The sequence below is a fragment of the Adiantum capillus-veneris genome, chromosome 26 (genome assembly GCF_014529385.1).
Source record: "Adiantum capillus-veneris isolate H3 chromosome 26, ASM1452938v2, whole genome shotgun sequence".
Classification (NCBI taxonomy): Eukaryota; Viridiplantae; Streptophyta; class Polypodiopsida; order Polypodiales; family Pteridaceae; genus Adiantum; species Adiantum capillus-veneris.
The window spans coordinates 103,620,566-103,645,023 of record NC_140956.1 but is presented as its reverse complement, the minus strand read 5'-3'; the positions used below and the strand labels follow the sequence as shown (position 1 = coordinate 103,645,023).

Here is a 24,458-nt window from a genome sequence, read left to right as displayed (position 1 = left end):
GAATGTCTCTACCGCTTTAACTGTTGCATCAATGCCACGATGCCCTGCATACGGTGGGACATGACTCTCTTCCATGACCTTATGTCGCAGTGGCCTAGTGACACAAAGTCTGCCATGCATCATCATAAAAAACATCTCTGAGGAGGTAGTGCTCGTGATGTTGCCCCTCTCGTAACTGTTCAAAGATCCTTGCAAAATCTTCATCAGCAGTATATTGTTCCTTCATGTCATCTAGCTCATGATGATAAGGAATTGACATGGCTGAAATTTGTGGCTTTCTTGATAACGCATCAGCCACAACATTCTTCTTGCCTTCCACATGCATAATCTGGAAGTGAAACATGGAAAGAATGTTTGCCCATCGCATATGCTTTTCAGATAACTTTGACTGTGTCAAGAAGTATCGCAAGGTCTGATGGTTTGTTTGGACAACAAAATCAGCACCTAAAAGGTAGTGCTTCCAGCTAGAAAGAGAATGAATCATGGCCAAGAGCTCTTTCTCATAGACTTGCATAGTCCTCTCTGGCCCTTGCAAAATTCGGCTTTCATAAGCTACTATCTGTCCATCTTGCATTAGCACTGCTCCGATGCTATTGCCACACGCATCACACTGGACCACAAATGACTTCCTGAGATCTGGCAAAACAATTACTTGATCTGAAGTAAACTTTTCCTTTAAGAGACTAAAAGCTTAAATCTCTTTTTGGGTCTATCTGAAAGTGACCTCTTTCTTTTGCAAAGCGTGAAGAGGCGATGCTATCTCTGCAAAATTTCTGATAAACCTTCTATAGTAGGAACACAATCCCAAGAAGCTTCTGACATCGTGTACAGTCTTCAAGTCTGGCCATGTGTTAATAGCTTCGACCTTTGCGGACTATGTGGCCAAGAAAGTGGATCTCTTCGAGGAAGAATTCACTTTTCTTAGGATTGACAAGTAACCTGTGACTGCACAGCTCTTCGAACACAATGGTCAAGTGATGCCTATGCTCCTCTTCATTCTTCGAATAGACTATCATGTCATCGAAGAACGTCCCAACAAACTGTTGATGCGAGCGGAAAATCCGGTCCATCATTCTGTTGAACGTGGCAGGAGCATTTGTTAGCCCAAACGGCATCACTAGAAACTCATAAACACCAAATGTCGTTCTAAACGCAGTCTTGTGCACATCCTCTGGCCTTATACGAATCTGATGGTACCCACTCTTAAGGTCTATCCTACTGAAAATTGCAGCACCCTCTAAACGATCGAGAATATCATCAATTCGAGGAATAGGAAACCTATTCTTGATGGTATTCTTATTCAACGCACGGTAATCAATACACATGCGCCATGAGCCATCCTTCTTTTGCACTAGGAGCACTGGGGAGCAAAAGGATGAAGAACTAGGCTGAATCAGCCCCTTCTCTAATAACTCCTCAACCTGGCCCATAATCTCTTTTTGCTGCGCCGCACTAACCCTGTAGGGAGGTCTATTTGGTGGGCTGCACCTTGGCACCAAATCTATCCGATGGTCCTCAGGTCTCTCTGGCGGCAATTGCGATGGTAATGAATCAGAAAAACAGTCACTAAACTTCTGCAAAAATGCTGAGCTTTCTTTATCTAACACAGATAAATTTGATTGATCACTATCTGAGACATGACGTGCAAAAATCAAGTCCACAAAAAGATGATTCTTTATTACAGAAGTGATAGCAGAAGCAGATACAATAGGGACTGACTCTTCTATAAGCTTTGCATCCAAGATGTGAGTTTTGCCCCTATGCTGTACAATGATCTTTTTGTTGTAGGCATCCAAGACTCCATGCACTCGGAACATCCATGGGATCCCCAACAAGGCGTCACATCCTTCCAGCGGCATGATGTAGAACTCTTTTGTGTCCACATACGACTGAATATGCAGACGCAGCTTTCCAATGATGGGAGTAACACACTCTGAGTGGCCAGGACATGCCAACCTTGCCTCTGCTGTGTACCCCATCTCTTCAGCTCTGATGCCCAACTTCATAGCTAACTCTGGTGAGATAAAGTTGGCTTTGGCACCTGGATCAAAAAAGATAAGTGCCGTCTGATCCCTAACTTTACCCCATGCCCTGCATAACTCACTGGCATCTGTGCTGGGCCTGTCACCCACCATGTTTGGCACTAAACCTGCCGTGGGTTTTGGCTTCTTGCGTTTCTGATCTTCTTTATCCTCTGAGTCAGCTGGTCTTTTCCTTTGTGGACAATTGGTAGCAAAGTGACCAGGTTGCTCGCATATAAAGCATTTGTTTTCAGCCATTAGGACCGTCTTTTCCTCGAGCGACTTGCACACAAAAGGCTTCCTTTTCTATTTCTTTGCCTGCGCTCCAGAAGTCCCGGTTGAATCCTTGTCTTTGGTGGCCTTTTCTGACCCCTGTGACGCATTAGGAGCCGTTTTCACAAAGGGCTTCTTCGCTGAATTTTTCTTTTGCTGTCCTCCTTTGTCGTTGCTCGGAAACCCACTATCCTCTCCTTTCAACAAGGCAAGACCAGTGTTCGCATTTTCCATAAGCTGAGTGAGGGTAGCCACTCTGTTCTTTGTACAGTAATCGCGAAGCCCTTTAGGCAACCCACAACAGTACTTCTCTATCTGCTCTGTCAATGGCAGAAATCTGTAGGAGGTCACTGAGAGTAACGCTTTACAAAACCTCCTATTGTATTCCAGCAAGCTCTTGCATGTAGCTGAAGTAAGCTGGTGTCAATCTGTCATGACGTCGGCTTCAAATTCATTTGACAGCCAAGCAGATGCAAACATTTGCTTGAAGTAAACCCAAGTGGCGGGTGCCTGTCCTTGCATTAACAATGTGGTCCACCATGTAAGCGCATTGTCTTTTAAGAAAGTGGCAGCTTTCCTGACTTTCGAGGCCTTTGTAAAATTCCCTCCTGCATAAGCTGTATCAAATTGCTGGAGGAAAGTGAGAGCCTTTGTCTTATCCTCGAAGCCATTGAAGGTACTGAACTTTACAACTGCACCACCTTCTTTGTAAGCTTTTGGCTTCTCCAGTGCCCCCAAATTCTCATACGGAATGGTCTGCAACATGGGCGCTGTAGTAGGCATGATCGGCACATCTTGGCCATTCACATTTTGCGTCAGAGGTGCGATATCTGGCTGCTGTCCAGAAAAACCAGCCATGCCAAAATGAACTTGTGGCACCCCAAGCTGGCCTTGGTTGCATTGAAAACCCTGCTGCATGCCGATACTACGATACATAGGGTTTGGCATCATGCCTTGCATACCCCCAAACACTGTTCCTGGCATGTACGGCTGACTTCCAGGCGCATAACCAGCCATACTTTGGAACATTGATCCACCCCCCAAAAAACCCAGGATGTACCGTGGGTGGTGGAAAAACTGGGTGTATAGCTTGGTATCCAGTTCCTTGTCCATTCAAGACAACATGTTGGCTCTGAAAGGTGGCGGGCTGAACTGGCATAACCTGTGGAATAGGCGTTCTAGCCACCTGTTCAAGCATGGGAGGAACCTGTTTTGGAGCCCCCGACTCCGCAACATGCGAGTGTTCCCTATCCTCCTGAGCCGCATGAAGTACCTGGGTTTGAGCCTCAACAAGCTCCGTACGCGCCGTAGGTTGTCTATTTTGCTGTTGCACTGGTGGCGCTTGCAAGAACTCCATAAACCTTGGGTTCTGCACTAGCTGCGAAAAGACATTCACTGTGGCAACTAACTGAGTCCTAGAACGCATCATCCTCAAGTTGCCCAGTCATAAAGCCCTGTACTGGAGGGACATTCACATTGACAGGAGGTACAGACTGACGTGGCCGTGAGCTCTCGCCAATCGCAAAGACCATAGGAATCTCCCGTGTAACAAATTGTTGACGTGTCAAAGCCTTGAAGAAGGGAGCCAACTTGCAGATGTCGGCCGAGGGGCCTAAACCCTAAGAAGAACAAGTAACAGAAGAAGTGTCACGAAGTGATGATGTGGTTGCCCGAGAGCAAAAACCCTAATGCTAATTTCTGCCAAAAACCCTAACTGCTGAAACCCTAATTCTGAAAACCCTAACCCTAAAACCTGCAAACCCTAATTTCTGCCAAAAGCCCTAACTGCTGAAACCCTAATTCTGAAAACCCTAACCCTAAAACCTGCAAACCCTAATTTCTGCCAGGAACCCTAACTGCTGAAACCCTAATTCTGGAAACCCTAACCCTAAAACCTGCAAACCCTAATTCTGCTGTGCCAGAAACCCTAAAACTGCAGAAACCCTAACCCTAACCCTAAGGGCAGATTTCTGCGTTTTGCGCTGGCTGATGATGTGGCAAGCTGTACGGATTTCAATGTTTTACGCTGGCAGCTTTTGGCATCGCTTTTTGGACGAGAAGCTTTTGAGTTTGAAAGCTTTTCATGTAAACTGCTTTTTAGGCCAAGGGCCTTTAAATATGAGGCTAGGGCTCATTCTCTGGCATGCTTCCTAGAGAAGGTGCAGCTTCCTAGAGAAGGTGCAGAGTCTGGAGTACCGGCTTGTACTTTGATGATGCAATATAAAGAAATACCGAAAGGGGCGCCAAGGTTTGGGGCCAATACTCTCTGGGGTGGAATTCCGCCACTCCGTGTCGCATGTCGTCTCTCTCTCTCAGTTCAGTTGTTATTGAAGTGCGAAGAGTTTGTTCAGTCTGTTCTTTTCTCTTGGCACGTGGTGCCCGCTTTGTGATAGTGGTATCAGAGCATCAGGCGTGTGCTTTTCTGAAAGCATACCGGTCCTACAAAAGAGCAGACAGAGCTTTATTCGAGGATATCTTCGCCCTCCAATCCGGACTTATTAAAGAGCAGACAGAGCTTTATTCGAGGATATCTGCGCACTCCCACCCGGACTTATCAGCCACCCCCACCCTTACTTCATCGCGCATCGGGCGCGCTCCCGTTTTCACCGCAGTGTCTTAAAGGGCATAAGCCAATTAAGATCACTTGCAAGAGAAGGATCCAGATTTGTTTCAAGTCACTGTTTTTTTTCAGAAGCAGTGCCATGCAGATGTTGACGTCTACAGCTACCAAGCAGCATACTCCAAGTACTTGGCAAGCTTTCAAGAAATTTTTTGCCCGAAGTTATATGGTTTCTCACGTCTTCCTTCGGAGTGCAACTTTTGGCAGAGTGGGGTATCCTGAAATGCTTGCCATGGAAACCCTAGCAGATTATAACTTGAAGTTTCTCGATATCTCCCAGTAGATGTCTCTTCACGAGCAGATGAATTTGGAGACCGAGTGCGATTGCTATCTTGGGACTACTATCGCCGCCAAAGAAACACTGTTTGTCCAAGAGCTGATGGACCATGCTGTGCTCGGCTATGACCTTATGGAATGAACCTAACCCTAATTTTTGGTGCAGGTTTCAGGATGGAAAGTCAGTCGACTTTTCGAGCTCGATTGATGTCGAGATTGCTTTTTAAGTTTGAGTTCTGTTTGAGCTTGTTTGGTGATCCTGTTTGGAATTTGTTTGAAATGGATGGTATCTGTTTTGAACCTGTTTTGGTGCCGATTTGAATTGTTTGACTCTGGTTTGATACTGGTTTCAATGATTGGTGATTTTACTCCTGGGTGGAGAAGTGAGAAATACTGTTTTGGTATTGTTTGAACCTCGGAACGACGCAGGCCGATGCCTGGGGAGCGTTTCGCTGTATGTTTGAAAACCTCCGAACGACGCAGGCCGATGCCTGGGAAGCGTTTGGTTGTATGCTTGTAAAATAATTGTTGGTGTGACTCCCGGCCCGGACCTGGATGGTTATGCGGGAGGAGTATTAAGAAGTCTGAGCAGTGGTTACTCTCAGCACCTCCAAACGACGCAGGTTGCGGTCTTGGGGGCGTTTGGTTGTAAAAGGACTCTATATCTCCCGGCCCGGACCTTTTTAGGTTATGCGGGAGGAGTGATGAGGGAGTCGTTAAATATCTCCCGGCCCGGACCTTGTTAGGTTATGCGGGAGGAGTGTTCATCGGCGGCTTTATGTTTCTATGTCTTGTAACATGCATATGTGAGCATTTGTGTTGCATTGTAATGTGCCAACCATTGAATATTCCTAATTGGATGAGATTGCCTGGGTATGTAATTTTAGTGCATCAAGACACCCGAGGAAGATCAGTACGGTCTGGGTGTGATGGCTAATTTTACTACGCCGGAATATCAAGATTTCCGATCTGGACGAAAGGAGAAGCTAACTCCTTGATCAAAACAGCCGATAGGAGCAGCTAACTCCTTGATCAAAAGAGCAGAAAGGAGAAGCTAACTCCTTAATAAAAAGAGCAAATTGATTGTCCCTCGGAATGACCCTCGGAAATTTTTGAGCTAACTTGAGTTGTTTTGCAGATATGCTGTAATCGCGGACGATTACTCTCTTTCAAGAAGGGGAGATGTAACAAATTGTTGACGTGTCAAAGCCCTGAAGAAGGGAGCCAAGTTGCAGATGTCGGCCGAGGAGCCTAAACCCTAAGAAGAACAAGTAACAGAAGAAGTGTCACGAAGTGATGACGTGGTTGCCCGAGAGCAAAAACCCTAACCCTAATTTCTGCCAAAAACCCTAACTGCTGAAACCCTAATTCTGAAAACCCTAACCCTAAAACCTGCAAACCCTAATTTCTGCCCAAAACCCTAACTGCTGAAACCCTAATTCTGAAAACCCTAACCCTAAAACCTGCAAACCCTAATTTCTGCCAGGAACCCTAACTGCTGAAACCCTAATTCTGGAAACCCTAACCCTAAAACCTGCAAACCCTAATTCTGCTGTGCCAGAAACCCTAAAATTGTAGAAACCCTAACCCTAACCCTAAGGGCAGATTTCTGCGTTTTGCGCTGGCTGATGATGTGGCAGGCTGTACGGATTTCAATGTTTTACGCTGGCAGCTTTTGGCATCGCTTTTTGGACGAGAAGCTTTTGAGTTTGAAAGCTTTTCATGTAAATTGCTTTTTAGGCCAAGGGCCTTTAAATATGAGGCTAGGGCTCATTCTTTGGCATGCTTCCTGGAGAAGGTGCAGAGTCTGGAGTACCGGCTTGTACTTTGATGATGCAATATAAAGAAATACCGAAAGGGGCGCCAAGGTTTGGGGCCAATACTCTCTGGGGTGGAATTCCGCTACTCCGTGTCGCGTGTCGTCTCTCTCTCTCAGTTCAGTTGTTATTGAAGTGCTAAAAGTCTGTTCTGTCTGCTCTTCTCTATTGGCACGTGGTGCCCGCATTTGTGACATCCCGCCTATCCTTCGGAGAGGAACCCTCTTCCATAATGCCCTTTGTCGGCCACAGTGTAATCCCGCGTTCCTGCACTCTGTGTCTTTACCCAAAACAACGGAGGCTCACTCTTTGAGGAAAAAGTGATTGATATCCCGGCAATGGAACCTTGAAACCGGCCCGTGGGGCGGTAGGCGTTGGCCTTCACCCGAAATTCTTTACTCTAAACACACACAAAGAGAACGTGCGAAGGAAACCTGTGACGAGGATTAACACTTGAATACACACACGGCTCGGAAGCTAGGATGCCCTGAGCAGACGCCGACAACCTGTAGGCCCCAAAATTGGCGCCCCTTTCGGTATTTCTTTATTCTTTAACAGAGGGAATAAAACCTGTGATCTCCTACGAGCTGCCCCGCATAATCCAGGCTGAGAAATACCTATTCTGCCCGATTTCGGCAGCATAACTGTACTAGGACGCTTCACAGTCAGTATCCCCATGCAATAGATGACTTTCCCGACGCATACGGACACTTTGCAAACCTGGCGAGAATCTGCAGCACGCTGAATTCTTTGTTTTCTGCCCCAAAAATGCGCCAGATCACCTCTACAACGGTCCCCTCGCGTCCCCGAACCTCCTGGGGGTATTAGGGACCGTTTAGGGCGAAACCCTAAACCTGCAAAAATACACAGCAGGCTGTAATTCCCTGTTTTGGGCTCCGTTTCGCGTGCCGGTCGCATCTGTAGCAAGTCCTCGAGCTCCCGCACCTGTAGGGCTACTTGCCCTTTGAATCGGACGAGATTTTTGACGTGAAACCTCTCCGAATTCACATGTACCTGCGGGGGATTAGCCACTAGCTAACCCAGTTCGAGTGCAAGAGGCTCTTGCCTCGGCAATCGCACATGAACCCACACAACTGTACATCAGTCAAATGAAAAGCCCTCTTGTGGAGCATCACATAACTGCATGTAAGGGAGAGAGAGAGCAGTGTGTAGCGTGCAGGGCATCACTCCTGGCACCGCACTGTACATGGAGGGAAAGGAAGCACTCCATAGCTCTTAACTTGTGGCAGGAAAACTCAAAATGAGCCTCCCAACTATAAATTCAGCGCTACCTCTTCTTTGCATTAAGCAAGTGCACAGAAATGTGCCACTTGGCGCATTTACAATCATTTTCCCGTTTCGGGTTTGCTGCTTAAAAATCTCCCGACTGGTTGCAGAGTTGTAAAATGTTCCCCTAGTCATACCGGAGGTAATGACGCGAACACAGTTCACGGCCCAAAATAGCAGTTTCCTAGATTTTAGGAAATGATTCCGTTGGGCTCCCTGTGGTCATCTGACCATCTATCCTCATTGGGACCGCATCCAAAAGTGCAATGTGGCCCAACTGTCAGATATTTTCTGCTGGTAGTCCCACCTTGACTTTATGCCTTTATTGAGTTCACTTCCTAGTATCCACCAACTTGCTAAGTGCGACGGGGGGACCTATATGATCTTGCTCTGAGCCTAGACATCCTCTTACTTTACAAATTCCAGTGCCGACCACTTCCTGTCTGCGGGTGAAACTACCGTTCACATTGGCCATACAATGTCCGACCGTTTGCTACTTGAAAAAGAGGGTCTCAAAAATAAAACAAAACCCATTGGAAAGAAACCAACAACTAAAGTTAGCAATTGCCACGTCCTCGTGACATAGTTAACAGCTGCCACGTCCTCGTGACACCCTGAGTGAGAGAAGCTTCCTTGGGCAATACACTATAACACACACAACACGCAAGAGATTTTTTTTTCAAAAATTAGCGGAATAGTGCAAAATCACAAAGCTCTGATACCAATGTTAGGTGCATCGGAATTGAAATGGTGAAGATCTAGAATTTGCACTTCCACAATTCTTTACTTCTTTCCTTGGTTGAATGTGTGCTACTTGGAACGAGATATGGTTCCTTTTATTCCCTTGTAGAGAGAGAGAGAGAGAGAGAGAGAGAGAGAGAGAGAGAGAGAGAAAAGGAGAATGACGCTCGATGGGGTCCCAACCAACTGAAAAAGTTGGACTGATTTGCGACGTGGAGTACAAAAAGCTAGGGCTTGCTGTTTTGAATTTTGGCGCTCCCAAACTGATGAGAAAATCCTAGACAATGGGCTCTTTTTAAATTGATCTTTTGAGGTACCAAGTCGGGAAAATTGTGTAAGTCGGGAAATGTGCAAATGTATGCACATGTGAGTTTTCGACGATAACTCACTATTTTGTGACCCATTTGACGAGCGAACAGACTGGACTAATACGTTTCTCTACCCTAGACCTACATGCTCGTCATGTCAGATGCCCACATAAGTGTAATAACATCTGTCAAAACGCTTGTATAAACCATTTATGCAAGAGGGATCCAAAAGTGTAAAACCTAGTCCAATGGACTCGTCCAAACATGTAGGTCCTGCGAATAGGCTCACAAAATTACCGGTACTAATCATCTTAGGCCTATCTAGGGATAGGTGCATAATTGACTCTGGAAGTCGATGAAGCATGTCCACGTGGCACACAGAGCCATGTGCATGTGACACTTTACTAGGAACATAATCAATCAAACTACCAAATTGCTCACAAGATTGGAACCATCTAGCTTGACGGTCAGTCCAAGGTGTACTCGGTATAGACTAGAGCTACTTTAGGGCTTGATGCAAAAAATGCTTCTCATGCTTAGGAGAATGAATGAGAGAGAGAGGCTCCTTATCATGCAATAATTGATTCGTTTTTGAACTATGTGACCGTGTACTGAGAGATGCTAATGAACTGTGTGTTTTAGCCTTTTTCAAATAATGAGAATGAGATTAATGACAAAGAAGGCTACTGTGCTCACAGTGAATGACCAAGGGAGAGGCACCTTCGATAGAGAGAGTGAGCGTGTTTTCTTCCCAATCAACGTGGGGCTTAAGCTCACAAAACCACTTAATGCCAAAAATCATATCACATCTAGAGAGAGGCGAAACAACAAACTTACGACGAAAACATGCCTGCTGAACACAAACTGTCACATTAGGACATTCATGCGTGATGGAAGAGTGCATGCCAGATGCAAAGCCAAAAACCGCGGCATGCCTAAGATGCTCAACCAACTTTGCTAGGCTTGATACCAGTTAATGGCATCACCTGACAAAGAGTTCATTTCATTCAAGTAAGCTTCTCTCATTTATTTTTCCCAGCTCCTTTGTCTAAGTCAATTTTTAATAAGAGTGTTTTGTTTTGTTTTGTTTTTTTTTTTGGCCTTGAAAACAACTAGAGGATTATGACTAGTTTTGGTTGTTTTCCTTTTCTTTTGTTTGTCTTGATTTATGTTTTCCGCAAGTGTTTGAGCTTCTCTTGCTGTAGTTAGTAACTTTAGACTTTTCTGACCACTTAGAGAGACTACTAGTTGCCATCTTTAAGGGTTGATCACTTAGCTTACCTTGTTTTGAGCAGAGCAAACTCTTGATGGCAATGAGGTGAATTTAGGCCTGTGCTGTTTGTGACACTTCAAAACTTAAAAGAAAAGAAAAACTTCAAGAGGCTGCGTCTTGAAATACATGAAAGACCTGTTGCAATTGCGGGTGCAAGTTTCTTCAATTTGGTTGAATGAAAATTGACTTGATGGTTGAAGCCTTATTTCTCCATCTGGGGACACTGATAGGAAATGTATGAAGTTATTTCGTGCATTTATCATGTTCCAAAATAAATATTTGTGGTGTATGGAACTCAGAGGAAGTGTGTAAGCTGAAAATTTTTGTTGGTTTTTTTTGTGTCCTTCAGAAAAAAGAAAAGTGAAGTTGAACTGCATTGGATGCTTCTTCCAATGGTCCTTCAAAGTTTGTTGGTGAGAGGAAAATATCACATTCTTCATCAAGCGACCCTACACAAGCGGGCTCCAAGATATCGTAAGTCCCCTCTATCACCCATCCACCCACTTCTTTGAGCTTGCAGTTTATTTTCTAGTACTTTCTTTTGTACCTTTTGTGCTTTTTCAGGATAGCCAGAGGACACACCTATGTATATCGATCTACCTCATAGGCTGAGTTTTGCCTCTAGAAGACGTTTATAAAGATTTCTTTCTTTCTTTCCCTACCTCTCGCCCTCTCTCTTTCTCAATTGACAGATTTGGGAGGTTTCACGTGTATCCCACCATCAGTTCGAGAGGGAGGTAGCATAGTGGACCACATTCATGGATCCAGGGAGGTAGCACGTGTGATTACATCACTCACTATTCACCCTACCCCTATACCTGCATGCACTTCACGCACTACCATATACTTCTCACACGCTTTATCTGAATGTGACATGCACATGAGTCTATGTGCCATGTGGACATGCTACTATTACGCCTTCGGAGCCAAGGTTTGTCTATAGAGTACAAGGGATATAGTTTTGGCAATTTTGTAAGCCTATTCGCAGGATTTGCATGTCCGAACAAGTCCATTATGTAGTTTTTCCCACTTTTGGAACCTCTTGCATTTGTGTACGTTTTGATGGATGTTTTTACAATTCGGTTGGCATTTGGCATTAGAAGCATGTAGATTAAGGTTAGAAGAACCTAGCGTGTCAATTCCCACGACAATCAAATTCCTGACTTGGAAGATGTGCTACAGTTTCACGTAGATACTACCCCTTCCAATAATCATTAATAAGTGACTTGTGAAGTTGTTTTCTAATTCATGTCAAAGTCACTTGCCTGACCGAGGGTCAAGAAAGTACTTACAATGTACCCAAGGGGTATAACAGGATACACTGGCCTCAATCTTGGACATATTATCTGAGCGCCCTCTTCATTTGCTACATCCTAGCGTTTTCAACAAGGATTGCCCCCATCCACCTTTTGCGTTTTTTATGGCTGGTCCCCCCCCCCCCCCCCCCCTGCAACAGCATTTTTTGCCATCTTCAGCGACCCAGATCTGCAGCCATACCAGTGCTTTTGGTAGCCATTGTAGTCCTCAACTCTGGCGCCCCATTGCTTGCATTGAGTGCTCCATCTCCTGCGCATCATCTGCTGTGTTTTCAGCTCAGTTTGTGGCTACGGATTTGCTGCATTTTGTCTCAGATCTGCGTTTTTGCAGCCAGCATTCAGCCCTTGTTTCCTCTCATATCGAATGTGCAAATCAGACCCATATCTACCCCGTGGTGGCCATCTGCAACCCACATCGAGCCGGATCAAGAAGTGCATCAAATCAGCCCAGGAGGTGCTTCTTCCGGAAGAGTTACGGAGGCTACATTGTCCATTCGAGTCAAGTTGAGTCTTTCATTGAGGTATTGGGGCCCTTGAGAGGGTTGGTTGGACCCCATCGGAGTGTCTTTCTCCTCTCTTTCTATCTCTCTACATTTCTACCTCAACTTTCTAACTCTTTCTCTGAAGTATCTAAAAGGAACAAAGAAATAACAAAGGGTTGTGGATGTGTGAAAGCTCGATTCTACCTATTCTCTCAATTCTGTTGCATCTGGCATCTGATATCTACCCTCATCCCGTCTATGATGGTATTTACAAGCTAGTCCCCTCAACAACACTTGAGACACTCGTGAGGAGGTGATGGACGAAGTATGCCCATTGCTAGCACTATTGGTGCGAAGCAAGGGTGCCCACTCTCACCGACTATTTGGCTTGTACATCAATGAGATATTGGAGTAGATTCTTTGTGCAGAAGGCATAGGCGTGGATTTGGCAAATACTCCCTTTATACCGAGTATATTGCCAACTCCATCTACAAGCTTTAGAGGATTTTGGCACACACAATGGACTCACAAGGAACCTTGGAAAGACCTTGTGAAAGACCTTGTTTCAGATCTTGTTTCCTAATTCAATGATTTTGCAGCAGATAAACAGAGATTTATAATCTGTTTACTGATTTTGCAGTAAAAACAGAAAATCCACAGTTCTATTGCTGATTTTCGATGAAAAACAGAGAATTTCATTGTTGATTTGCTGGTTGTTGATTTTTGAGAGAAATCACAGAAGTTAGACTTTTTTTTTGCTGATCAGTGACGAAACTTACTGAGTAATTTAGGGTGCAGTGGGAGAATACCCTAGTGTTATTATGAAGAAGAGAGGCCATCGGCACTCGCCATCGCCATCGTTCCTATCCCCTCAGCTCCCTTTTGCCCCCCCCCCCCCCCCCCCCCCCCCCCGCGCTGCCCTGAGCTGCCCGCCCTTCGAGCATTGCCCTGAGCTGTCCACCCGCCCCTCACTCCCCCCTCCTCGTGCTGCCCGTAGCCTACCCTTATTCCCCCACCCCCACCTCGTGTTTCTTTCGGTGTCGGTTCATAGCGACACCGACTCGCTTCGTTCGCATTGACGCCCTCGACTCCCCTTCGCTCGCCTTCGCAGCAGCAACAAACACAAATGGAGGATTAAGCTCCGCCACAGAGGGACTCCACTGAAGCCCCCTCGCCCGACCACGCAAAACCCACCATCTGACTTGCTCTTTCACCGATAGAGCAAGCGAGCTTAGAGGCAGAGGTGGCGCGCCTTTAGGCCACCTCTGTTATCTGCAAGATTCTCGGCACGAGGCAGTACGAGTTGAGTGGCTTACACCTCTAGAGACAGCAGCGCCCAGATGTATGGGGGCCTTCACGCGACTGGAGGTCCTCATCGCAGTTCGGGCTTGCTCAGAGACTATACCCTCCATGTTCTTTGAGTTACAGTGCGAGGGTCGATTACACAGTCTCAATAGAGGCCCCACAAGTTGCAGAGTGTTGTTTTCAGAGGATTCGAGTAGTGGGCATCTACGGGAGTACTTGTGTCACAGATCCTGACCCAGCAGCTCTTGAGATAGGCCATTGGAGGTTGTGGGCTTGGGAGAGCTGTCCACTCGCACGAGTGCAGTGGGATCCTATGAAGGGGATTGGAGAGCACCACAGACGGAGAGTGAGAGAGAGAAGGAGACATACGACACACAGATATGGGTGGGGAGACTCAAAGAGTGAGCAGCCCCCTATACACTTATGCTATGTATAAGGTATACAAGTCAGTGGGCGCCTAGACTCTGGGCGGCCGGGCACGCACAGACGCCTATACCCCAACAACCTCCCACTTAAAGGCGACTGTGCCTTTAAGCAAGCGAACCTAGTCTAAAGACTACAAAAGACGAGAGAAAACCGCTCTCAACCGATGCTCACTGGCTGGCTGTGATTGTGTACATCCGGCTGTGTAAGTCCATACACCACTAGACGTACCGCACATGTATTGCAAGTATGTACGCAATACCTGCATATCTCCCTCGTGCACTATGCCATCATCAGTCAACAAACGACTGACAACCCCAACTGCAAATGCTCCCACTGAAGCTGCGATATCCGGTCTCAAGATCAGCATCTCATACATGAGACCACCGATTGCCGATGCAATGCTAGCGGGCCCTGCTAGCTCTACGGAGCATGCATCAACATATATATCCCTGGCAATAGGCATCTCTGACGGACAAGGCATGTCAGCCACATGCATCTCCTGACTGTCCGCAAAAGACACATCAACCTGTCGTGCAACCTCAGAGCAAACCAGCTGCTCTAGGTGTCTGCTGGAAGACATATCCTACACAACTATATCCCCATGCTCACTGTCGAGCATAGAAAGGAATGACTGCATAATCGTTGACATCTCAGCCTCCTCTGCAATCATCCACTGCAAACATGACCACTCAATCTGCTGTGACTCACTAGAGCTCTCATGCTCTAACTCCTTATGCATAGACTCTTGCACAACGTCCTCCTGTCGTGACTCACTAGAGCAAGACCGCTCTACCTGTCTATCCTGCATAGAAGTATCTCGCACAACTGACTCTCTGCTTTGCTGAGTCACTTGCAAAGCATGCATGTCTGACTCTGTCACCTCTCTGTGTGACTGCTCAAGTCGTGCCCCAACTGTGTGCACAACGAGCTCACTACTCTGCACTTCATGCAAAGCACCTTGCAACCCATGAGCAAAAGAGACTGTCCGGGTCTCTCGCTCTTTGTATGGCTGTAACAAAATTGAGACTTGACCATCTCGCACCAGTACTATGTGCAATGAGTACCATGTGCCAACTCTAGCACCCCTCACAATCACTAGCGAACCCAAATGCAAGGCAAAAGATCGCTCAAGCAGCGATACCCGACATCCACTATCCCTGAGCTGACCAACGGAGATCAAACTCATCGTCAAATCTGGCACATGACGCACCTCTCTGAGCATGTACGATGCACCGCTCGGTAATGACAGTCTCACATCTCTTGAACCAGCAATCTCATGCAGTGACCCATCTGCCAATCGCACACTACCATGCACTCTACTAGAATAGCTACTGAACCAGTCACGATACGGAGTGACATGAAAAGTAGCGTCCTTGTCTAGCACCCACTGCAAAAGAAGTGCACTATCCTCAGACGTCAAAAAATCAGGAGTAATACAGGAAGCAAATGTGACCTCATTGTCACTAGGGTACTCAGACTCTGTATCTGATCCTGCAACTGTCAAGTCAACGGAGCCTATAGCATCTACTGCATCCTTGAGACTAGCCTGTCTCCTGTGCTGTCTCATACGACGAAAGCATCGCCATCTAATGTGCCCTGAACGACCACAATGCCAACACGTAATCTGTCGGCGCATATGTGAATGCCGTTGTCTCACAAGAGTCTCAGATGACTCAGATCTGTCATACATCTCATGCAATCTCTGCCAACATGCTCTCGTAGTCGTCTCATACATAACAAGAGCAAATATAGACTCCACAAGGTGCAAACATATCGTAGATAATGCCATCTCATCTAGCTCTTACCACTGATCGTCAGACATGTTTGAAGGTCTACCTGCATCACCACTCAATGGTCCATGCAACCCTTGCTGTGTCAATGCATCAAGCATACACTCTCTCCATGCTGCAAAGTTTGACCCATCAAACATGCGCATTTCGGAGAGATCATAATCTGAGCGATCACCTGTCTCTGCCATGAGCACAATGTAACAAACTAGAAAGCAAAATCAATGTCTCAGCACCTGCCAACTGTCTAAGAATATGGCAAAGTCACGATGCAAAATCTGTGAGTATAAAGCTCCCACAAATGGCAATGATGCAAATCCCAAATGCCAAGTGTACGAGGCTCCTGTAGAGTAAACCAAGCTTCTGTATGGCTGTAAAATATGGTTGCAAATCAGCACCAAAACAGCCCCAAAATTCAGCTCTTAAACAACTGCATAAACAAGTCACAAACGTGTTCCAGATCAGCCTACAACTGAGCCATACTTGGACACCTGTAAAGAGGAGACAATGGCTGAAAATTCAGCACCCAAATAAGCCCTCAAACCTGCCTGTAAACTTGTAAACCTGTAGCTGAAACCTTCTGAAAAACCTCAAGCCATTAGTGCTCGAATCCGGCTACCTAGCTCGTAGCCACACAAGCATATATCACAATATTCACTCCTGTGAGTGTGCCAAGATAACTGTACGCCTGTCAAATCGTGACTAATCACCAAGTCAACACTGTGCGGTATCGATGCATACACACGCACAAATCTCCCACCTGCAGAGAACACTGCACGCAAATGCTGAGTGCAACCCGCAATCTCTACCTAGATCGCATAAATGATGCACATAAAACTTTTCGAAAAATTTCGCCAGAGTTTCGACGCACAATGACTATCAACACAAAATAACCATTGTCCTGCAAGCTCAATACAATGAGCAATCCTTGCGCATCAAACTACACTCAACATACATGCATAAGCTCTGCAAACCTGTGTCCAGCAAATGCTCACAAAGAGTACCACAGGTGACCATACATGTCATCCACAACCAACCTCTGCACTTGCTCACAAGATCTACTGCTCACCACATAAGAATACATAGAGCATTACCCGCTCAAAGAACATGTATACAAGCCACAACACTGCAGAAGAACCACTCAACTGCAACTGGCAACACCTGTGGGAGTACTAGGCTCAACCTGTACCTGGGAGTCAAACCCGATCTTGTATCACCTCATATGTGCCTGCTACCTACAGTTTGCACGGGTAAGCTGTCTACAGCAAAGAAAACAACAGAGCCCAAAACTGTCCTGAAAAAACAGTCTCTGTGTTTTTAATTTCAGACCCACCTGCACTCCGAATCAGAAAACGATTCCTTCTACAAAGTCGTAGAGCTTGAAGCCAGCTCCGTTTTGAACCAAAAAGTTTTGGAATCGGAGCTATGTAGCTCAAGTTATGAGCAAAACAGTGGACTGTTGTCAAACTGTCAAAAACTGAACGACTTTCTTCTGTGCTTGTTTGAGCTCATAGAAAGGCTCAAACTCACTTCCCACCTCGATGCGTGAGCTGAATGCATCAATCTCACAATGCTTCCATGTCTATGGAAGCCAGAGTTACCGGGGAACGCCTATATGGGGGCTTGGAACGCCGGAACGGCGTTCCGGCCGGTCAAAAATCCCTGGAACGCATCGGAACGGACTGCCGTTCCGACAGACATGCCATCACCGGAACGGACTGGCTGGAACGGGCCGGAACGGCAGCAACGGGCAGAAACGGGCAGTTTTCCAACTTTTAAAAATGTAGCTGTTTGGGAAATTTGGGCAGCCAACGGCCATTTACAGCCCTATATAAATCCCCCCTTCCCCCATTCTTCAGCAAAGCATCAAGGAAGTTTGCAGGGGGCCATCTCTCCCTTGCTCTCAACTCTCGAGTCTCAAGCCATAGGGGCCTAGCCTCTAGCTCTCAAGTTTCAACCTGTCTTTCTCTTGGGCTAACCCTCAAGGCTCAAGGGTCAAACTCTCTCTCTCGGTCTCAACTTCCAAGCGGTGAAGCCTCTCTCTCAAGCTCTCTATCTCAACTTCTCATTGCTCAAGCCTCAAGCAAGAAGGGAATCAAGCCTCTCTCTCTCTCAAGCTATCTCTCTCTCTCTCAAATCCTCAAAGATCAAGCTCTCTCTCTTTCACGGATAATCCATGGCCTCTTCTTCTCGTTCAACCCCCTCCGTTCATGCGGGCAACACTCAAAAGGCGAAGGAATGGTCGTGGTGGGATGAAGTGACCTCGGAGGGCACCTTGTCGGCGGCGGGAGGTTCTCGTGCATGGGGATGCAAGCTATGCTCTTACACACGGAAAGGGGGGCATGACAAAGTGAGGGAACACTTTCTTCGAGTGCCGGGACATGAGGTGAAATTTTGTGCCAACGTAATCATCGAGAAGAGGAAGGAGCTCGAGGAAAAGGATGGGCAATTCAACCATAAAGCCAAGCCGGCACGCAAAGGTATTGATCCAAAGACCCTCATTTTCCCTTCTTCCTCTCTACCCGGTGTAGGTGTTGGTGCATCTTCACAAGGTCCAATTCGTCGCCAAAAGACCCTTGCCACCTCTTGGGACCCAAAGAAGAAGGAAGAGGTGGATGCGGCCGTGGCCCGATTCTTCTATCACGACCATATCCCATTTGTCGCAGCGAGGTATGTTCATTGTTTTATGATTTATCAATCTTCTCTCTCATTTCTTCCGTTATCGTCGGTTCCACTTTTTTGATACTAACCTCTTCTATGTTTGATCGAAATAGGTCGGAGTATTGGAAAGTCATGGTGCAACGGATAGGAGAGTATGGCACCGGCTATGTGCCGCCATCTTCAGAGGCTCTCCGAACCACCTTGCTCGATCGAGAGAAGGCTATCGTGGAGCAAGCAACCCTCAACATTCAGCGTCTTTGGGCAAAACATGGCGTTTCTCTCATTGCCGATGGGTGGAGCGATACAAGGAAGAGATCTATCCATGGTCTCGTCGCATACTCCAGTGGAGAGATGTACTTCGTGCACTCTCATGATGCCACTGAGAGTGGCAAGTCCGCCGATGTCCTCTCTGCAGAGTGGACAGCGGCCATAGAAACCATCGGTGAGCAACACCTGGTGGCCTTTGTCACAGATGGGGAGGCATCAAACAGGGCAGCAGCAGCTATCATAGAGGGCCACTATTCGCATGTGACAGTGTGCTTTTGCATGGCACACTGCTTGAACAACCTTCTAAAAGACATCGGCAAGCTAGACTGGATTGCTCCAGTCATTGCTGATGCAGTGAAGATGGTTACTTTCATCAACAATCACAACTTGGTTCGGAGTGAGTACCTCAAGAGGTCGGGCGGCAAAGTGCTTCTAAAGTATTCAGATACCCGCTTCGCATTCAACTTTCTTCTTGTGCGCAGGCTGTCTGAATGTCAAAATGCGGTCCGACAGGTCTTCATCAGTGATGAGTTCACCACCTCCCCCTATGCAAAGACAGTTGCAGGGATTTTGTGCAAGGATAAGGCAGAGGATCTTGAGTTCTGGAAGGAGCTCAAGAGTCTAGATGCACAGGTAAAACCGGTGGTTCATTTGCTTCGAGTTCTGGATGGCATGGATCCTTGCATTGGCGAGATTTATGAGGCAATGGACCGCATGATTGAGCAGCTTGCACAGCTTGAGCTGAACGCAGAGCGATATGAGGAGATCCATGCGCTTTGCAGCTCGAGGTGGAATTCATATGCCTCTCCTTTACATGGGGCAGCGTACATGGTGGATCCAGAGTTCCAAGGTGCAGGGCAAGAGACAGATAGAGAAGTCATGAACCAATTTACAGAGATCTTAAACAAGATGGTTCTAGACAGAGATGGGCGACGCATTGTCAGAGATCAGCTGAGACAGTACAGAGAGATGCGGGGGTCATTTGGCAGTCCAGATGCTCAGATCGATCGCAGGAAAATAGGTTCAGTGCTTTGGTGGGAGGACTATGTCTATGATGGCCCTGAGCTTCAGAGATTGGCGATCCGTATTCTCAGCCAGTCAGTTAGTACCTCATGCTTGGAGCAATTGTGGAGTACCTTTAGCCACATTGCTTCCAAGAAGAGGAATCGGCTTGGAGTGGAGAAGGCTAATGATCTTGTCTTCGTCAGCGCAAATTTGAAAATGCTTTGCAAGAGTAGAGACAAACAGACAGATCCTTTTACACAGTGGGAGATGGAGCAAGAGGCTTCTCAGGCGGGTGGAGATGTACATCCACCAACACCAGGTACTTCATCTGTGGCTGAGATCGAGCCGGACCTAGACCTCGATGATGAGGAATGGGAGGATGTGCATGATTTACAGCCGGCTACTACGGATTGGGAGGCCTCTCAGGCTAGTGGCTCTTGAGTCTTGAGTCTTTGCCATTTATCCTTACCTTTTTGTATGGCTGCTTGAGCCTTGCCCTCTTTGCCATTTGTAGCTACTAGCATCTTTATGGTATTTGTCACCTTTAGTCTTTTGGTATTGTGGTCACTGAAGTCTGGTTTGAACTTTGCCCCCCTTTGGTTTTTTTGTAGCACCTTGGCCACTGGCGGCCCTTGAGGCTTGTTACTATGTTAGCCATAATTAATTCCAAAGTGTTATCTCTGACTACTACTCTTGCAATTATTTGAGAGCATTGTGTATGTACTATGGGCATTGTGTTTGCTCATTGTTGTTCATCTGGCTATGTACTCTGGGCGCCTCACATCCCAATCAAGTCATAATAAGGTTAAATGGTCTTCGAATCGTGTTTTTTGTGGGTATTAGAGTCAAAGGACTCTAATACTACTTGTATTCAAACACATAACGCTAAAAAAAAAAATATTTGGGTGTTTTTTTAGCCTGCCGTTCCGTGCCGTTCCCGTTCCGGGCCCATTCCCGTTCCCCCGTTCCGCAGGGAGGCCCGTCGCCGTTCCCGTTCCACGTTCCGGGTAACTCTGATGGAAGCTCCAAGCTCCAATCTGTCGCCGATGTAGCCGTTGCAAAGCTTGCCGAGAAGAGGGAAAATGCTATACACAGTGGGTTGATCTGTAGAGGAACTGTGGACTGATCTGTGAGCACTAGGAAGCTCCTGAGAGCTCTCCTGCAAGCCTCTGTATGGCTGTCCACAAGCCTCCTCTATTTCTTTGCTCAGATCTTTGACCTCTCCGCCATAGCCGACAAGTTCGTCGCGAAGCCGTCCATCTACGCTCTTACACCTGTCGCTTTGATACCAATTGAAGGGGATCGGAGAGCACCACAGACGGAGAGAGAGAGAGAAGGAGACATACGACACACAGATATGGGTAGGGAGACTCAAAGAGTGAGCAGCCCCCTATACACTTATGCTATGTATAAGGTATACAAGTCAGTGGGTGCCCAGATTCTGGGCGGCCGGGCAAGGCACAGGTGCCTATACCCCAACATCCTGGAGAGTGGTTTTGGAGGGACCCTTTCTCTTCAGCCGACCATCCAGGGGTCCCTTTCTTTCAGTACATTGTTCGATTGGGACGTCACATACTGGCAGCACGGAGAGAGGCTCGTCTTGCAGCAGCACCTCATTGGCAGGAGGGTCTCACAACTAAGTTCTTGTCAGCTTATGGGCGAGGTTGTGGGACGCCTGACAGCCATGTTGAGTCACTCTATTTCAGTGGCTAGTTGCAGATAGAGCTACCGCAGTGGGGAGCTGGCTAGTACATAGTGGCCTTCCGGCAGGATGCGCAGCTTGTGACCATCCTTTGGAGAGTCACCGTCACTGTCTTTGGGATTGCCCTATGGCACAACAGGTTTGGCTTCGGGTTTTTTGGTTGACGCCAGCTCTTTCCACAACACGCCAATACACTTGGGGGGCAGCTGCTTGGTCCACTCTCAGGGGCCCTGCACTATAGTTTGAGCTATCCTCCAGTAGCAGGATGATTGTGATCCAGGGGGGTCGACCTACACTCCAGCCTGCTACAGAGCTTACTCCACAGGAGTGGTGCAGTGAGAGAGAGGTGTGTTGAGAGCTCATCTGTGGCCTGACACTCTTGTTTATCTGGTGAGCCCGTTGCTTCCGCATCTTCGAGGTTTGCCTTGTGCCACCAGCGGAGACTGTTAGAGATCTTTGGCAGGAGTTGATCCATACCCTCAGGGGATAGTTCAAGAGACTTCAGGGCAGCTCTGACCCCATGCGGGAGCGTAGAGAGGTGTTCCTTCGACTCTGGCGCCCTGGGCCTTTCTTCACCATGGTCCGGGGTGAGCTCAGATGGCACTACCGTCCACCTTTGTGGATTTTTCCTCCTCCCATCTCCTAATTTAGCCCTCATTGTACATATGCTGTTTTTTCATCGGGAGAGTCTCCCCTTATGATTGTTGTAGCTCTCTCTAGTAGAGGTGGTTGTAGCCCTATGGGCAGTTTTATTAACTAAAATAAGGATCTCTTTCTTGAAAAGAAAACTTACTGAGTAAATTTCAGTCTCTTACTGTTTTCTGCAGAAAATCAGCTCATAGGCAAAGAGAGAGAGAGAGAGAGAGAGAGAGAGAGAGAGAGAGAGAGTGGGAAGCTCTAGCCTGGGGGAGAGAGAGAGGTCCAGCATGGAGGAGAGGGAATTTGGCAACATGGATTGGAAAAAAGTCACGCTCATCTAATTTGCACGCAAGTGAGTTTGGGCCAATTGAGTTGGCCTAAATTTCTTGTAAAGTTTGGCCCTTTTAATGTGAAACCTTTGTGCTCTTAATAAAAGCTATTGAGAGTTAAAAAAACTCTCACAAAGAAGCTTTTCTCTGCACACTCTCTCTCTCTCTCTCTCTCTCTCTCTCTCTCTCTCAGAAGTGAAACTTCACCTCTTCAATGTCTTCTCTCCCCCATCTGCCCGTGCTCAACTCCCGCCATCATCTGCACTGCTCCGCTTTTCAAAGATCAACTTTTCTCGAAGAAAAAGCGTTAAAAGGCCTGTTTTTGCATGGAAATACAAATTTTCAATCAAATGTCATCATGGATTTCTCCGGCTCAGGTGTGCAACGTGAAGACATGCCAAGTAATACTCAATTTTCGTTTACACATGCTCTGTACACATGGATCACGAGTACTTTTCAGAGCCTTAATCAACGTATAACTGCTCTTGAGAATACAAATGTTCAGACAAACATTCATGTGTGTTCTTTCGAGGGGCCTATGCAAAGAATTTTGCTCCCGTAGTCTCTCTTGAAAATACGGCTCAATTGATGACTATGCGTGTTTCTAAGAGCGAGATCCGTCTTCAGCAATTGTAGACACAAATTGCTACATTTGTGTGTTCAGAGTGGTCTCATTGCGACGATTTCGTACAAGACTACTAATTTCTCAGGCGAAGCGAAAGACTGTACGGAGCTGGTTGTAAACAATTAGCTCCACCAGTGGACCACATACTTTGATCTCCATGAAGAGCATGATGAACGGAGGATTCAAACGATTCCTCTTTATTTGCGCAGTAAAGCGCTTACCTGGTGGCGTGACATGACTGAAAAGCCTATGGAGTGGGCTGATTTTTGCCTTGAATTCAAAAAGAATTTTGCAAACATGGATTCTCCGAAGGCCTATGCTTAGCTATACAGACTTTCGATGAAAATTGTGTCCTTTCACACGTATATTACGGTTATCAAGGAGGCACTCACCTTCTGTAAGGTGGACTCTACACACCCTGTGCATATGTATGTGTTGGTTCTACATGAAGATTATCGTTGGGCCTTAATTAAAGATAGAGCCCCAATTGATGTTGTAAGGTGCAGCGGAAGTGAATGTTAAACTTTGCTCAAGATAGTGCTCCGAATTGTGCTCAAGGTTCCTGCTACTTACGGAAGGGAGAGCCTTCCGTTCCTTTAGTGAGAGAGTGCAATGAACACAAACAAAGTGGATAAACACTGTGAATGAAGGTGCTGAGATTGAGAGATAGAGAGAGAAGAATACGACAGCAGAATGTTGTCAAACCCTCCTCCGAAGGCCCCACTCGCTATGGTGAGAGCGGTCTATTGATTGCACAAATCTCTACAATGCTTTGGACTTGCTGACGATGTAGACGATGATGAGGACGACGTCGGGTTGAAATCTGAAAACGCCAAGGGCTCAAATATGCAAATCTTTATCTGCTGAATTCTGATTCTATGTCGGTGACGACGACGATGCAACAACGACACGCTGAAAACACAGATGCTGAAATCTGCGGTTTCCGGGCTGAAACTGCAAACTTCGCGGGGTCTGACTGTGCGGCAGAGGATCTGCTGTGGGAAGGTGAGATCTGCGAGGTTTGGGACTTCTTCTGCGATGTCTAACTGCTGAAAACTGAAAACTGAAAACGCTGATGCTTCTTGGTGTTCTGTCGTGGTGAATCTGCAAAACGCTGAAGGGTTATGCTGATGCAAAAACGCTAGGGCTGAATGTTGTCTTGCTGGGGAGGTCTGCTAACGCCAGGGCTGATCTTTGATCCTGCTGCAAAAACGCTAGGTCCTACTGTGTTTGCCAATGCGGGGGCTGAACTGCAATGCAAAAACGCCAGGGCTGAGGAAAAACGCTAGGTCTGCTGT

The 24,458-nt window shown here is 46.8% G+C and overlaps 1 protein-coding gene across 2 annotated transcripts in view; it reads left to right on the top strand.

The window, feature by feature from the left end:
* The window catches only part of LOC147423929 (uncharacterized), a 100,098-nt gene that overhangs the window by 20,554 nt on the left and 55,086 nt on the right, over positions 1-24,458 (top strand). The window contains exons 1-2 of one of the 2 annotated variants that reach the window (XM_086501938.1): positions 10,205-10,354; positions 10,966-11,090. In XM_086501938.1, coding sequence (XP_086358064.1) covers positions 10,320-10,354; positions 10,966-11,090 — 160 coding nt within the window. In that variant the 5' untranslated portion in view covers positions 10,205-10,319. Of the gene's footprint in view, positions 1-10,204; positions 10,355-10,965; positions 11,091-24,458 lie in introns of those variants that run through there. The other variant, XM_086501937.1, reaches the window with a different exon arrangement.